General features: G+C 40.5%; 1 protein-coding gene across 6 annotated transcripts in view; it reads left to right on the top strand.

Annotated features, from left to right (window-relative positions):
- KIAA0825 (KIAA0825 ortholog) overlaps positions 1-15,502 on the top strand; it is a 406,249-nt gene that overhangs the window by 184,350 nt on the left and 206,397 nt on the right. For all 6 annotated transcript variants that reach the window (XM_034773042.1, XM_034773043.1, XM_034773037.1 and 3 more), the window contains 2 exons: positions 2,823-2,936; positions 13,506-13,645. In XM_034773042.1, the coding sequence (XP_034628933.1) occupies positions 2,823-2,936; positions 13,506-13,645 (254 nt within the window). The remainder of the gene's footprint in view (positions 1-2,822; positions 2,937-13,505; positions 13,646-15,502) is intronic.

Here is a 15,502-nt window from a genome sequence, read left to right as displayed (position 1 = left end):
ATGCTTAGCCTTCAGAAGACTTCATGTGTATTATTGAGGAAGCTTAAATGTTACTGTTGTAATGATCCCTTACCCTTTTGTAGTGTACCCTGCTTGGTATATGCCACCCTTTCCACTCAAAGCTGCTTGATCGTGCTCGCATTATAGTCAGTGGCAAAACGCCTATTGATTTTTTTTTTTAATTGCCACTTTTTCCTAAGAAATTCAAGGTGAGTGTTATGGTTCATTTCCCCGCTCATGGATGAGAGGGTGGATTTTTTTTTTTTTAAATGTGTGTGGAGTCACTAAAAACTAGGGAGTGACTTCATCAACAATTTGTCTGTATCTCTAAACTTTATCTAGTGGGACTGGAAAAAGGAATTTTAATAGGATAAACTTCAAACAAACAAACAAAAACACCCAAATCTACAAAACATTGGGGTGATGAAGTACCCTAGAGCAGTGGTTCTCAACCAAGGATACATATACCCCAAAGGGTATACGGAGTCTACCAGGGGGTAAATCAACTTATCTAGATATTTGCCTAGTTTTACAACAGGCTACATAAAAAGCACTAGCAAAGTCAGTACAAACTAAAATTTCATACAGACAATAACTTGTTTATACTGCTCTATATGCTGAAATGTAAGTACCATATCTATATTCCAATTGATTTATAATTATATGGTAAAAATGAGAAAGTAAGCAATTTTTCAGTAATAGTGTGCTGTGACACTTCTGTATTTTTTGTCTGATTTTGTAAATAAGTAGTTTTTAAATGAGGTGAAACTTGGGGGTACACAAGACAAATCAGATTCCTGAAAGGGATACAGTAGTCTGGAAAGGTTGAGAACCACTGCCCTATAGGGAAGGGCTGATCCTTCTTTCTAGATTAAGGAGGCAGAGTCTAGATATGTATAATTAGGTAATAGGAGCGGTGGTCCATAACTGGATTTCCTACGTGCTAACGCAATACAAATGTTACCAATAACAACCAGAACTGTTCAGCGTAGAGAATTACAGAATATTATATTACCCCTGAATTTGGAGCATCCCAGGAAAGCTACTATTATGGTGTAGAAGAAAATTTCTGAACTAAATGAGACTATTAAAATAGTTACATTGTTTACTCTAGCCATTGTCCCCAACTAAAGCTCAGATTTTTATTCTGAAAGAAATTTGAAAATTTTAAACAGAAACCAAGTGCTGGCTGCCCTCACTCCTTTTCTTTTAATTTCCTAGGCTTTTTTAAAAAAATACACACACAGTAATGATGTGGCAGTATTTATAATTTCAGTTATTAATTGTTCAAATTAGAGACACATTATGGAAATTTTGGTAGCACTTGAAACAAAGTAGAAGGAAGAAGGAAATTGGTGTGTAATTTCTCCTTAGATATATTGGGCCAAATTCACCCCTGGCGTAACTACATTGAAGTCAGTTCCCAAGATCCTGAACAGCCCTAAGATCACACTTGGCGCAGCTGAGGAAAGAGAAACTACCTTGGTGTAATTTAAAGCAGACTCCAGGCTGCTCTGAGTTATGCCAGCTGTGGCGGTTATATTAGTCTCCCAGGGTTCAGCACCACCTGACTGTAGCATGCCCCCTTCTGTCCCATTTGCCAAGTTAGAGGAGCAGGTGGTGTAAAGCCAGTTTTATGCCAAGCAAAGATTCATTTGTCCCATGAGAATCGTCCCTTATTTGCTGAAGGTGGCTTTAAGTGCCTTTTCACTGCTGGAGCAGTGCAAAGGGCACTTAGCAACAAGGATCTGGCTTAATGGTTTTACATCAGAGAGAAAATGAACCTATCATGACTGATTTTGCAAGATAGTACTGGTTATATACAATAGGATTTTCAAAGGCATCTGATACCATTAAGTCATTTTAGAAAATCCCACCCATTTCTTATAGAACAGCGAAGACCAGAGAGAAACAGTATAAGATGCACAAGAGTGTATGTGAAAAAGAAATATTAAAAATTGGGATTGAAAGTTTTTGAAATGAGAATTCCATATGAGGAATGGGAGGGAGAGAAGGAACTACATCATCTCAAGTGTGCCGGAGCTGCCCTGACACACATGAGAGAAGGGGAAGGGGAGGCAAAGGGGCATAGTCCCTAGGCATGTGTTAGAGGAGCCACAGGGCTGCTCTAATATGTGCCAGCACTAGTGGGACCCCCAGTGCAATCTGGCAACACCTTGCCTTCTCTCTAGAATGTTCCCCTATGTTGGGAAGGCCATGAATGGATGACACTGAGCAATCTATGCTAATCAGAGATTCTCCTTGTATTGGGAATCCTAGCTGTTTGTCTAAGCTAGCTTTCCATCTGTTTTGAGCCAGTAAAGCATGGCCAAAGATTCTGACCCCAAATTTGCCTGATTTAATCCAAAGTAGATATCTCGGTAGCATGTCTAGCAGGAGATATGTCATCACCACCTCAAAAGGTAGTGATCCTGCAGAGTTTACTCATAATGTTGACAACATGCCCTACTAATTATCTATAAAGAGAAGGGTAATGGAAACTATTGACAAAAAAGTAACTTAGTTTGGTTACTTAGCCTACTTTCAGTCCATAATCTTATGTTGAAAAGAGACTATTTAAAAATAACGATATAATAAAACCAGTGTGTTTAACTGTCTATGTTACAGTGCCAGTTATGTATAAAACTCAGCTGCAAAAAATTTACCAGTATCTAAGAAATAAAATGATTTTTTAAAATTTCACATCTGATCAAATGGGAGTAAACAAATAAGTTATAAATAAACTTTTTTAGTTCTCGTGTTTCATATTTGTTCTTAAAGAGATTTTTGTCTTTTTAACTCAAAACTATTTATTTTTCCAGGACATTTCAGAATGGTTGTGGTGAGCTACTTCCATCAGATTTCTCCAAACCTAATATCAGTCACCCATTACACTGGCTATCTTGCATAACACCATTTTGTCCTCCTTTACTTATGTGAGTATCTCTAGTTGATATAAATTAAAAAAATCAGATAGTTAATACTAGTTAGATATTGCTGTGATATTGTGCAGATAGCGTTCCTAGATAAATATTGTAGTTAAAATTCAGTTGAAACAATATATAAGCACTTTTCTGAATTTATTACAAGTTTTATCTGATGTAAAGTATTCTGTTTAAACTTCGATGATCTGTAAGAAAGGTCATGAGGAAGGCAGTGCATTATGTAGCTCTTCAGCAGTGTATTTATGTTATGTTAGATATCTGAATTATTTTCAATATTTCATATTTTAATATTTCATGTTTTTTCATGAAAATATACATATACAATAGTTGACAATCATGTAATTCAGCACAGATACAATTTTCATAGCATTTAATTTAGGGGGAAATTAGAAGGGCTAGCTCAAAAAAGTAGGTGTGATATTTAAATACTGAATTGAAAAATATGCCCGTATTTTCCATTGCTTGGTTATATTTGATTTTTTAGGGAACTTGCTACATGTTTAAAAGCAAATGAATAATTTCTCTTTCTGTTTCACTGCATATAATGACAAGTATCACAAGGCATATGTTACAAGCTGTGCTGTCATTCCCTTTCTAATTTTGGTCCCAACATACTCACAGACCCATTGTCGATCCTCTCCCAATCCCTTTGCCTCTTCCCCATAACTCCCCAAGTTATTTTTGACTTCTAGCATTTTCTAAGAGACCTTCCCCTTCATTTTTCATAATTTAGATGTTTGTAAATCTGTATATTTATTCTGAGAACATATATTTTTGTATTTAAAAACAATAAAGAAAAGACAAAGGAATCTGGCTCCATTCTTAAAATAACTTATGCTAAAAATGGAAGGGCCTGCTGCAGTGAAGACCATAGCCAAGATCCTCAGCTTTGAGCCACTTTTGTGATCTCCTGATTCCGGGCCAGTTCCCACAATGTAACTTATGCCATGGATGACCAGAGTAAAAAGATGCCCTTAATACATCTTGTACCTCTTACAGGGAGAAGGGCAGTGTAGAGTAGCAGCTATTATTGTCTCTTACTCTACTCAAGGATTCCTCCTATGCGAGGAAGCCACATTTCAGTCAGTAGCAAAACTCCCACTAACTGCAGGGAGGGTCAGGATTTCACACATGGTCTTTAGAGCAGCTTTGCTCTGAGGAAGTGGCTGAAAGGTGCTCTGACATTACTCAGGACTTATGTATTATCTCTGTGTGGGACAAAAATTATCAGAATATAAATGATGCGACTCTGTGCACCACTCTATACACTGAAGAAGTGAATTCTGAGGTAGGCCGGCACAGGAAAATAGGAGGGAGATAAGAAGAGGGCAAATCCACCACAAGCAACATGGCCTGTTTGTCCACACAGAGACAATCCATATGACCAGACTCTAAAAACACTTAGGGTACGTCCAGACTACCCGCCGAATCGGCGGGTAGTAATCGATCTATTGGGGATCGATATATCGCATCTCATCTAGACGCGACATATTGATCCCGTCGACTCCGGAACTCCACCAGGGCGAGCGACGGTAGTGGAGTCGACAGGGGAGCCGCAGCCGTCGATCCTGTGCCACGAGGACCCGAGATATGTTGAAATAAGATACGTCGACTTCAGCTACGCAATTCCCGTAGCTGAAGTTGTGTATCTTACATCCCCCCCCGCCCCCCCCCCCCCAGTGTAGACCAGCCCTTAGTGCTTGTCTTTGGCAACAACATTTTCACCTATTCAGAAAATTCAATGCAATACCCCACATTTTGATGGAAGTACCACCAACTTGTAGAAGGGACAGATTTTGAGAATTATCAATTTTGCTATGAATGTTTTGCCTAGTATATTTGTATTATGGAAGTTTTCCTCTTTCCAATATCATGTATGAAGTGTGAACAATAAAAAGTAAAAAAGAAAAAGTATTCAAGCTACAGAAAACTGTAGTATTAAAGTATCCTAACTATTTATTAATCCTCGTAAGTTTCAGCTTCTAAAAAAGAGTTGTGTTCATATTCATAGCAAAGTTTAAAACAAGTGTGTTTGTTTAGTGCCTCACACAGTGGGGCACTGATCCATGACTGGAGTCCCTAGATGCTACCTCAAAAGCAAATATTAATAATAATTATTATTATAATTTTGTCCTGTCTAAGCTGGTGGTGCTTCCATGAAAATGCAGAGTCCATACAACTGAAATGTTTGTTAATCTCAGAAGAGAAGTTCAGTATAATAGTATGCTGTGTTGCTTACGATGGCTCAGATCTATACTGGAGTTAGATATGAAAAAGTGAGAAATTGTGTTAATCTGATCTTAATGTACTCAAACATCTTGTTGTTTTTAGAAGTAACCTAAGGGTGGAGGAAAGCTTGATATATTAAGAATTCTAGATACATGTACATATTGATTTATACAATGTTTCTTTGACTTTTAATTTTTTTGTTTTTTTAAATAAAAATTGTTAACTTCTGTTTGTCTAATAAAAAAGGTTGAATTTTGCACATTGATTTTTCATGTTAGATTCCAACAAAAATAACACATTTGTTTATCAAACTATTTAGTGACTAGTTTTAATGAATATTTATGTTCTTTTAGTGATTTGGTTTGACGATTCAGAAATTGCTTTTTTATGGACCTATAACTCTACTATTGGCAAACATCACTCTTCTCTTTTCTTCCATGATTACAAAACTGAACATTTAAATGTCTGATATTTATATATAGTTTACCTTTTGTCTCTTTTTTTATGAGGCTAGTGTTATGTTCATGGCTACATGAGCTAGGAGGATGAGAGAACATATGCCTCTCCATATGTCCAATACAAAAACTTCTCAGTGCATTTATTGGTGCTAGCTCAGTGGCTGTAGGGAATGTCTGCAACATTTTATTTTTCCTCTGAGTGAGTCACACCACTGTACATTTCAATTTGCAAGAGGCTTAAAGAGCCAAGAACTGGTGTATATAATATATTGCAACATGATAACTTCCCATCTGGTCAATGACAGACAAGCTTTATTTCTACCCAGATATTCTAAAAATGGCTTTTAATTTATTATAAGTAATTTTAAATATTAATATTCATATACCCAACTGTCCAAACACCTTACTTGTCTCATATTTGGGGAGCAATGAAAAGCAGTGGTGGAAAGGGTGCTGTACAAGTATATGAAAGCCAGCCATAAAGGTAAACACAACTGAGGCTGAACACTGTAATTTCACTGAATTTATGAAAATGTCAAGTTTACACATAAGCCAGAATGCTAAACATCATTAATATTAGTGATTTTTTTTAATGTTTACCTTTCTTGTAACATAATTCCTGCTTTGTTGTTTTTATGCATGTGTTAAAGACCTGTTGTGTATATATAATATATAATGTATTTTAAGAATAGTTTTAAAAAATGGAAAGGATTAATCCTGAAAAAAAATTTAAAAATAGATGTAAAAAAATTCAAGGTTTTCTGTTTGCTGTAAATTGTATTAAGATTTGAATATGTGTATATACATATTAGTCATATATAAATTACAAATCTATGTATCCATATTTTTAATAAACAATGAACATAATTGTCAAGCAGTTAGGGTTTCTACGCACACAATATACTTGACACAAACTCATAAAAGCATGAAAATGACAGGGAAGCCACCTAACAATATTTCTCCATCCACAGCCACATACCATCCCCACAATTACCATACACCACAGACAGTGCAATCATAACATTGTCCACTCACAATACCAAACTACCCATTCACAATACTGTTCTTTGCAGATGTTTGGCATAATGGTGTTTTGGGCTGTGGGGAAGTTTGGTAAAGGGAGTTATCGGAAGCAGACTTACAGTACCTGATCTGAGGCAAATAGGTTTTTGTGGTAATGGTAAGGTGTGTGCTTGTGGGTTAAGGAGTAGAGGGAATGTACTGTTATGTGGCTTAAGATATTACAGTGATGAGCACAGTATAAAAGCCTGTGTAGAATAGAATAGAACTTTTCATTTCCATGCTTTTTTATGGGTTTCTGATTGGTATACTATGTATGTAGTAACCCTGACTGAACAACAGAGGTTTTGGTGGATTCATTTCTAAGGAGTTTTAATGCTCAAATGAAGGTGAAGAGTTGAATGATGAGGCAGGCGAATGAGGGATGGCAGTGGCAGACCCATGGAGGTAGAAGTGCAGCAACTGACAAAGATTATTTTCCATCAGCAAGTCTTCTGGGTTATGTGCCAGCTGCCCATAAATGGCACATATTTATGTTCAGCTCCACATAAATCCTTCTCCATTGCAGGATACAATCTGACAGAAAAGTGTAGTTCCTGGTGAGAAGATTTTATCTGATAGAGAAGGTTTTGTGTGTGCACTAGCACATAAAATTTATGCATGTATAGTTTTTGCACTGGTATAAGTACTTAATGCACTGGTGCATGTCACATTTATGTGTATAAAGTTTATATGCATAGTGAATAAACTTTCTCAATCATCAACCACTGGAGCATATAGGTTCGGCTCAAATGAATAAGTGTAATGGCTAAAAATGATGCAAAATTGGGTTTCTTTTAAAAGCATATTTTATGTAGGAAAATAGTCTTTTTTTTTTTTTTTTTAATATCAGTCAATATTGAAAGGGAATACTGCTAAGGACAAATTTTGTCCAGAACCCAATTTCAAAGACTTCCTTCTAAAAACTTATGATGAGAAATAAAATAAAATCTAAATAGAAAATTCAAAGGCCATAAAAACTAACACTTTGTGGAATTATACATCAAGAAGACAATTACTTTAGAGAAAAGCAAGATTTTATGCTCATTCTAAGCCCATTTTAGAACTCTACTTTAACTATGGAGTCAATACTAAGAGCCTCCATAATGTAATAAAATATTAATGGTAGAACCTGTCAATTACTGAAGAAAGAACATTTGTGATCATTCATTTGGATTCTGAATGGCTTTGTGATTCAGTCATATTTGTGCCTTTTTTAATTGCTATTTGTGAACATTCACATGAACAGGTCCACATTTACAGAAAAACTGGGTTTTCTAAAATGAAGTATATCAGTGATCCCTGTGTTGATTAAGGGTTCATTGTCAAAAGGGCAACATCTTTGTCAGAGCTGAACAACTCTGACAGAAAAGGGGAACGTGGGGATCTGTTGTAATAATTGGCCCAACAAATTTACCCTAATTATAGTGAAAGTGAAAGTTCATAAGAAGTCACAATAAGCTATAATAATAAATGTTAATGGGAAAAGGTGCAAAAGTGAGAAAGACTGAATTAGTCCAAACAAAAAGGCCTACTGATATAATTCAATTACTGTGTTGCATCATGCTTGGTAAACAAGACTGTGTGAAACCAAAAATCAGTGAACCAAAATTGGTGGGTCAGAAATTAGGCCTAATTTGTGTCATAGAGTTTAAGGCCAGAAGGGATCATCAAATCATCTAGCCTGACCTCCTGTTAGGGTGACCAGGTGTCCAGTTTTTGACTGGAACACCTGGTCAAAAAGGAACCCTGGCAGCTCCGGTCAGCACCACTGACCAGGCTGTTAAAAGTCTGGTGAGTGCAGGGCTGGCAGGCTCCCTACTCAGCTCTGCGTGGCTCCCGGGAAGCGGCCGGCATGTCCCTCTGGCTCCTAGGCAAAAGGGGTGGCTGGGGGGCTCCATGCACTGCCCCTTTGAGCGCCAGCTCCACAGCTCCCATTGGCCAGGAACTGTGGGCGGGAGCAGCACACAGAGCCGCCTGGCCACGCCTCTGCCTAGGAGCTGGAGGAACATGCCAGCCACTTCCCAGGAGCTGCCTGAGGTAATAGCTGTCCGGAGCTGCACCCTGAACCCCCTCCCATACCTCAACCCCCTGCCCCAGTGCTGAACCCCTCCCAAACCCAAACTCCCGCTCAGAGCCCACACCCCAACCCACTGCCCCAGCCCGGTTAAAATGAGCAAGGAAGGGAGGGAGGGAGGAGGGATGGAGTGAGCAGGGGTGGGCCTCGGAGAAGGGGCAGGGCTGGGCTGGGTCTCAGGGAAGGGGTGGGGCAGGTGCTGGGCAAGGGTGTTTGGTTTTGTGCGATTAGAAAGTTGGCAACCCTACCTCCTGTATATCTCAATCCACCAACACCATCCAGCACCCTCACAACAAACCCAACAATTGAAATTAGATCAAAGTATTATAGCTCACAGGAGACTAGACTATTAGATGCCACAGGCAGAGAATAGGAGGGACCAAGGTTCACCAGTGCCCAAGGCCCCTGCAACAGCAGGGAAATAATTAAGCGAGATATCGCCAGATACTCCTAGCAAGTGACCTGCATCCACGTGCTGCAGAGGAAGGCGAAAAAACTCACACTCACTGGCAATATCAGACAGCCAAGCAACTGAGAGAGAGAATGCTCAGTGCCCCTTCAGAGCTCTGGTCCACCCCATCTCCAGCCATGATCATCCCTGATGCTTCAGAGGAAGGAGATTTAAAAGCCTCCCAGAATATGTTGGAGAGCAGGGTGGAGTGGGGGAGAGAATCCATTCCTGACTCCTGCAGATGGTCAGCTGGAAATCTTGAAACATGAGCTTTTAGGAACATAAGACATAAACTGGAAGTGAGGTCCAGAGCTGTTGAACCCTGCTTCCCACCATCACAAGCAACCCTGTCACACAATTGCACTCATAAATATGTCCATCTCTCCTTTAAAACTAATTAAGTTGTTTGCCCCCACAACACTTATTGGGAGTCTGTTCCAGAACCTCATCCCTCTATTTAGAAACCTTCTTCTGATTTCCAGCCTGAATTTGTTCATGACCAGTTTATACCCATTGTGCCAACATTGTCATTTAGCTTAAATAGCTCTTTATCCTCCCTGTCGTTTAGCCTCCTAATGTATTTATAGAGAGCAATCATATCCCCTCTCAGCCATCTTTTTGCTAGACTAGAGAAGCCAAGCGCTTCCAGTCTCCTCTCATCAGATAGGCCCCTCGTTCCTCTGATCATCCTAGCAGCTCTTCTCTGCACCTGCTCCAGTTGAATTCATCTTTCTTGAACATGGGTTGCCAGAATTTATCTCCAAATGAGATCATACCAGTGCCTTATACAATGGCATTAATATTTCTCTGTTTCCACTGGAAATGCCACACCTAATACATGTGAATCACATTTGCCTTTTTCACAGCTCCATCACATTGGTGGCTCATAGTCATCCTGTGATCAACCCACACATCAGCTCTTTCTCCTCTTCTGTCGCTTCCAACTGAAGAGCCTCTGGCTCATGCCAGAAATTCTTATTATTAGACCCTACGTGCATGACTGTGCATTTTGTACTATTGAATTTCATCCCATTTCTGTCACTCCAGTCTTTAAAGTCATCCAGTTCTTCCTGTATAATATTCTGATCCTCCTCTGTATTGAAAATGCCTCCCAACTTTGTCATCCGCAAATTTCATTGCCATGCTCCTACTTTTTGTGCCACAGTCATTCATAAAAATATTGAGTAAGATTAGTTCCAAGATCAATCCTTGAGAAACTCCGCTAGTAATCTCCCTCTGAACTAATAATTCACATTTCAGCACAACCTTTTCCCTTTTAGCCAGTTCCTTATCCACTTTACAATGTTTGTATTGATTCTCATCTTCCTAGTTTAATTAATAATTTCCCAGCTGACACCATCTCAAAAACTTTCATAGAATCATAGAATATCAGGATTGGAAGGGACCTCAGGAGGTCATCTAGTCCAACCCCCTGCTCAAAGCAGGACCAATCCCCAGACAGATTTTTACCCCAGTTCCCTAAATGGCCCCCTCAAGGATTGAAGTCACAACCCTGGGGTTTAGCAGGCCAATGCTCAAACCACTGAGCCCAAGTATATTAAATCCATTGTACTTCCCTTATCTAAAATATCAGTTATTTTCTGAAAAAAGGAAATCAGGTTAGTCTGGCATGATCTACTTTTGGTAAACCAGTGTTGCATTTCATCCTCTTTACCATTTACCTCTATTGCAGGGGTGGGCAAACTATGGCCTGCGGGCTGGATCCAACTCCTCAGGGCTTTGGATCCGGCCCGCAGGATTGCCCCCCGTGGGGCCACAGGCCCGGCGCCACTCTCAGAAGCGGCCCCCGGGCAGGGGGCAGAGGGCTCCGTGCGTTGCCCTTGCCTCCAGGCACTGCCCCCGCAGCTCCTGTTGGCCAGGAATGGGGAACCGCAGACAATGGGAGCTTCGGGGGAGGTACCTGGAGGCTCAGCAAGGGCAGCGCATGCAGAGCCCTCCATCCCCCCTCCCCTAGGGGCCGCAGCGCTTCCTGGAGCGGCACGGGGCCGGGGACAGGGCAGGCAGGCAGGGAGCCTGCCCTGGCCCCGTTGCACGCTGCTGCCACCCCGGAGCTTGAACCCCTCCTGCACCCCGCCCCCCAACTCCCTGTCCTAAGCCCCCTGCCTGCACCTCGCACTCCTCCTGCACTCCAACTCCTTGCCCTGAGTCCTCTCATACACCCTGCACCCCAACCCCCTGCCCTGAGCTCCCTGCTGCACCCTGCACCCCTGTGCGCCCTGAGCCCCCTGCCACACCCCGCAACTCTCCTGCACCCCAACCCCTGCCCTGAGCCCCCTCCCGCAGTCCGCACCCCTGCCCTGAGCCCTCTCCTGCACTCCGCACCCCTCCTGCACCTTGAGCCCCCTCATACACCCTGCACCCCTCCTCTGCCCCAATCCCTTGCCCTGAGCCCCTTCCTGCACACCGCACCCCCTCCCACACCCCACACTCCCTCCCACACCCCAACCCCCTGCCCCGGCCCTGCATGCAATATCCCCACCCAGATGTAGCTCTCGGCCCAAAAAGTTTGCAACCCCCCCCCATTGATTTAATTATTCTTTCCTTCACAATTTGTTCTAAAGCCTTGCATACCACTGAGGTCAGACTAAGGGTATGTCTACACAGAAATATAAGTCCAGGTTTGAACCTGGACTGAAGCCTAACCGCCCGTGCGTCCACACACCAATTGTGCTAACCTAGGGTCCCAGGGCCATGCAGGGATGGAAGGTCCAAGCCCTACTGCTTTCCTGTGTGTGCATGTGGCCACATGTTTGCACTTGACTCAGGTCCCGGAAGTCCTCCTGATGTATCCCAGAGTTCCTGGCAGCAGAGGAGCAGTGCTGCAGGCAGCCAGTGCAGTAGCTGGAAGCGCCAATGCTGCCTGGCTGAGCAGTCTCACCATTCCTGCTCCAGCTCCTCCTTGCTGCTGTGTAGAGCTTGCCTGGAGCAGGGAGCAAAGCTAACAGGTGCGAGACAGCTACTAGTCACTCAGATGTTGGGAATACCCCTCCAATGGCTGTGCTGAGCCGGGAGCTTTGCCGCTCCCCGTCCTCTGCTCTCTGGTCCTTGTTCCCAGGCCTCCTCTGCCCTCCCTGGCACTGTGTGTGCAAGGGCACCTGGGCTGTGTGCACTGTCAGAGCAACAAGTGGGAGCCAGCCCCAAAACTTCCCTGAAGCCTCCTGCGGTGGCGGCTTCGGCTCCTCGCTAGAGGGAAGTTTTGGGGCTGCGTCTGCGCGGTGAATGGGACAGTGCATGCTGCTTGGGTGCGCCAGCCCCAGGGAGGGCAGAGGGGACAGAAAGTGAGCGGGAACCAAGCGGCTGCCCTGCAAGGAGGGGAAGTGGCCAGGGTGTTGAGGGTCATCCTTCCCCCAACTCTACTGAGCTAGGAGCTCTGAGTCCACTGTTGGGGTCAGATGGGGCAGAGTGGGGAAGGTTGCTTGCAGCAGCCAGGTGCATCAAATTGTAAAACCAGACTCAAAATCAATTCACTTCTTAAATTTTACATTTTGAAGCTGGCTCTTGGTGGTGTTCATTAGCTGAGCTCAAGTTAAATCCTGAGATGTAAATTCATTTGGATCCTGACCATAGTATTTTCCCCAGGTTTGTGTGTGTGTGTGTGGGGGGGGGGGGGACGACAAAATTTTAAAACAGGTAATTTTAAAGGATTGTATCTCAGGAAATCTGTGACCAGAATGAACTCAGATTTGAACGACTGTGTCTACCTAGAGCCCTTTGCTGGCATACCAGTTATTAGAGCAATCTCATTTTGCATGTGGATTTTGCAGGACTTGGAAAAATATCCTTTACACTGAAAACATGGCTCCTGTAGCACCCCATTACATACTCCTTTTAGCATTTTCATTGGTTTTGTTATTTATCCACTTCATATACTTGATTTCAGATATTTTATAGCTTCATGCTAAACAATTAATGTAACACTGTACTAAAATATAATAACCTCAAATTTATTGAAGCACAAGAAAATTCATTTTTGCCTCATGGAACAAGAACATACATGGTTCCACGAAAGAGATAAGTGGGGTTACTTTGTATCAGTTATAAATTTGGCAGACTACCAAATGTTAATTTGCTTTTAGCTAGTTGAGATTAAATGTAATTCCTTCCCTGAGCAGCCTTAAAGTAAGCAAGCAAGCATGAAAGCATTTTCTGAGTAATCTGGGAGGAATTGACATTTAAAGGAGTTAGCATTACATCTGCACTTTAAGGCTATTAATTTCATAGATAAATTAACTACATTATTCTGTCTTTATCTTACATTTTGAAAGGACTCCATCAACCGGAGAAATGGCAGCCCAGGGTCAACTGAAACTGCTCTTATCCCAACCGTATTGTAATTGGAACTTGCTTTTGGAAACACTGCTTCATCAGGAATGTCTCTTAGTGAAAATTTTATTGAAAAGTTCAAGTAAGTATTTGTGCTTTGTTTGTAAGAATGGCAGCAAGAAAACACACATAAATTTTTGAGTTTTGCTATATTTTTCACTACTTGACTATTGATAGAAGGATACCAGCCAGTTGTGGGTATCAGTAGTTATCCAGATATCAGTGGGACAAATATTGTACTGGGGGAGGGGTGGAGGGAGGAAGAATCCTTTTTCACTTTTTACTAAGAGAGTTGCAGTCAATCTGAACATTCATATTTTGAAGGCAGATAGCATTTTGATAAAATAGACCACTGTCACAACTTCAAATTAGTTTGTTTTTAAGAAGAAATGGATGAATTTCAAGTTATCAGAGTTTTGATATCAAAATTGCTTTAATTAGCTTTTGCTTGAAAAAAACTAGCCTGAGTTAGGACTCTAAAGGATCACTTCCTTTCAACATTGAAAAGCTTCTAAGAGATTTTGGTTAAGAAATTGTATGTGTTTGTTACTGTAAACTGCAACTGTATTCTTCCTCATATTTTAATAGTTAGAGATATGTAATTATGCGAGAAATAGGAAAGCAAGTGGAAGAATGGTTCTACACAGGCTTTCATCTTTTATTGTGCTTTTACTGTGTTTGAAAACAATAAACATTATCATCACATCTAACACTTTAGTAGCTTTCAAATGAAGGAATCAAAATGCTGAATAGTTTATGATGTAGTTACTGATTTGGCATAATGTTTGCCGTAATGTTGAACTATATTCTGTTGTTACAAATCAGTTTTTATCACTCTTTTGCAAATGAATTTCTCATTACTTATCAAACAGAAAATATTACGTCCACATACTATTAAACATGACATAATTTACTTCTGTCATTTTAAAGTGGTCTTACATTTGTCAGAAGCACAACATTGCTTCAACTTCTGTCATGCTTCTTATTGAGTGCTGAACTGCATTCACTTACCTATTCAAATACCTGTCATCTTTTACAAAGACTGACAAATGTTTGATCAGGATAATATTCTTACCCTGGTGTTATCCACTATTGAATTTTACTAGCTGCTTCAATTATCACAAGGATGAAGTGACAGAATTTATTAATCTATTGACTGACCAGCCCTTTGAGCTTCAGGGGAATATATGCTACTTAGACTTAGAAATTATGTTGTTTATATATGCTGTAGAGCTATATTAACTACAGTAACATTGATAAATTGTTGTTTAATATAACATTGAAACCGATAATAGTCTTTTTCTTCTAGAGTAATTTCTGTTTGATTAAATATGTGCTGGTAAAATTGACCACATTCTTTACATTACAAATTTGATATTTTATAGGAAAGAAACATTGTGTTATAAAATAGTATACTGTATGGATCAACAAAACACCAATACCATTTCAGACAGTGCACTTTTTACACCTAAAACTCTCTGGGAAAACTGATACAGTCTTGATAACGTTACATATTTGTAGAAGTGTGATTGATCTAGCTTTCTGTATACAATAATCTAAAATTATCAAGACCTATTTCTTGGTCATAGCAAAGACAGTAGATTTTGTTTTTTCTTCATGCAGCCCAAAGTCTTACACTAATACATGAATACATATTTCATCAGAAGTAGTAATTATTTATGTCTGAATTCAGAATGATATGTTTAAGCAGTTAAAAGACAAGCATGTTATAATTTTGGATTTTGGAGTAATTTGCATAACTGACCACAAACTACCTGAAATTTAACTTCACAGCATGAGTCATGCAGAATTTCTAAAGAGAAATTTTTTTTTTAAAATGTCTCAACTTTTTCCTTCTCTTATGCTCAAAAACCAAAAATATGTCAGCATAAATTACATTTAAATAAATACTTATATGTTTCAGATGCATTTAGTGGGT

This window comes from Trachemys scripta, chromosome 6, assembly GCF_013100865.1.
Source record: "Trachemys scripta elegans isolate TJP31775 chromosome 6, CAS_Tse_1.0, whole genome shotgun sequence".
Lineage (NCBI taxonomy): Eukaryota > Metazoa > Chordata > Testudines > Emydidae > Trachemys > Trachemys scripta.
The sequence above is the reverse complement of the archived record's forward strand: the minus strand, read 5'-3'. Positions and strand labels throughout refer to the sequence as shown.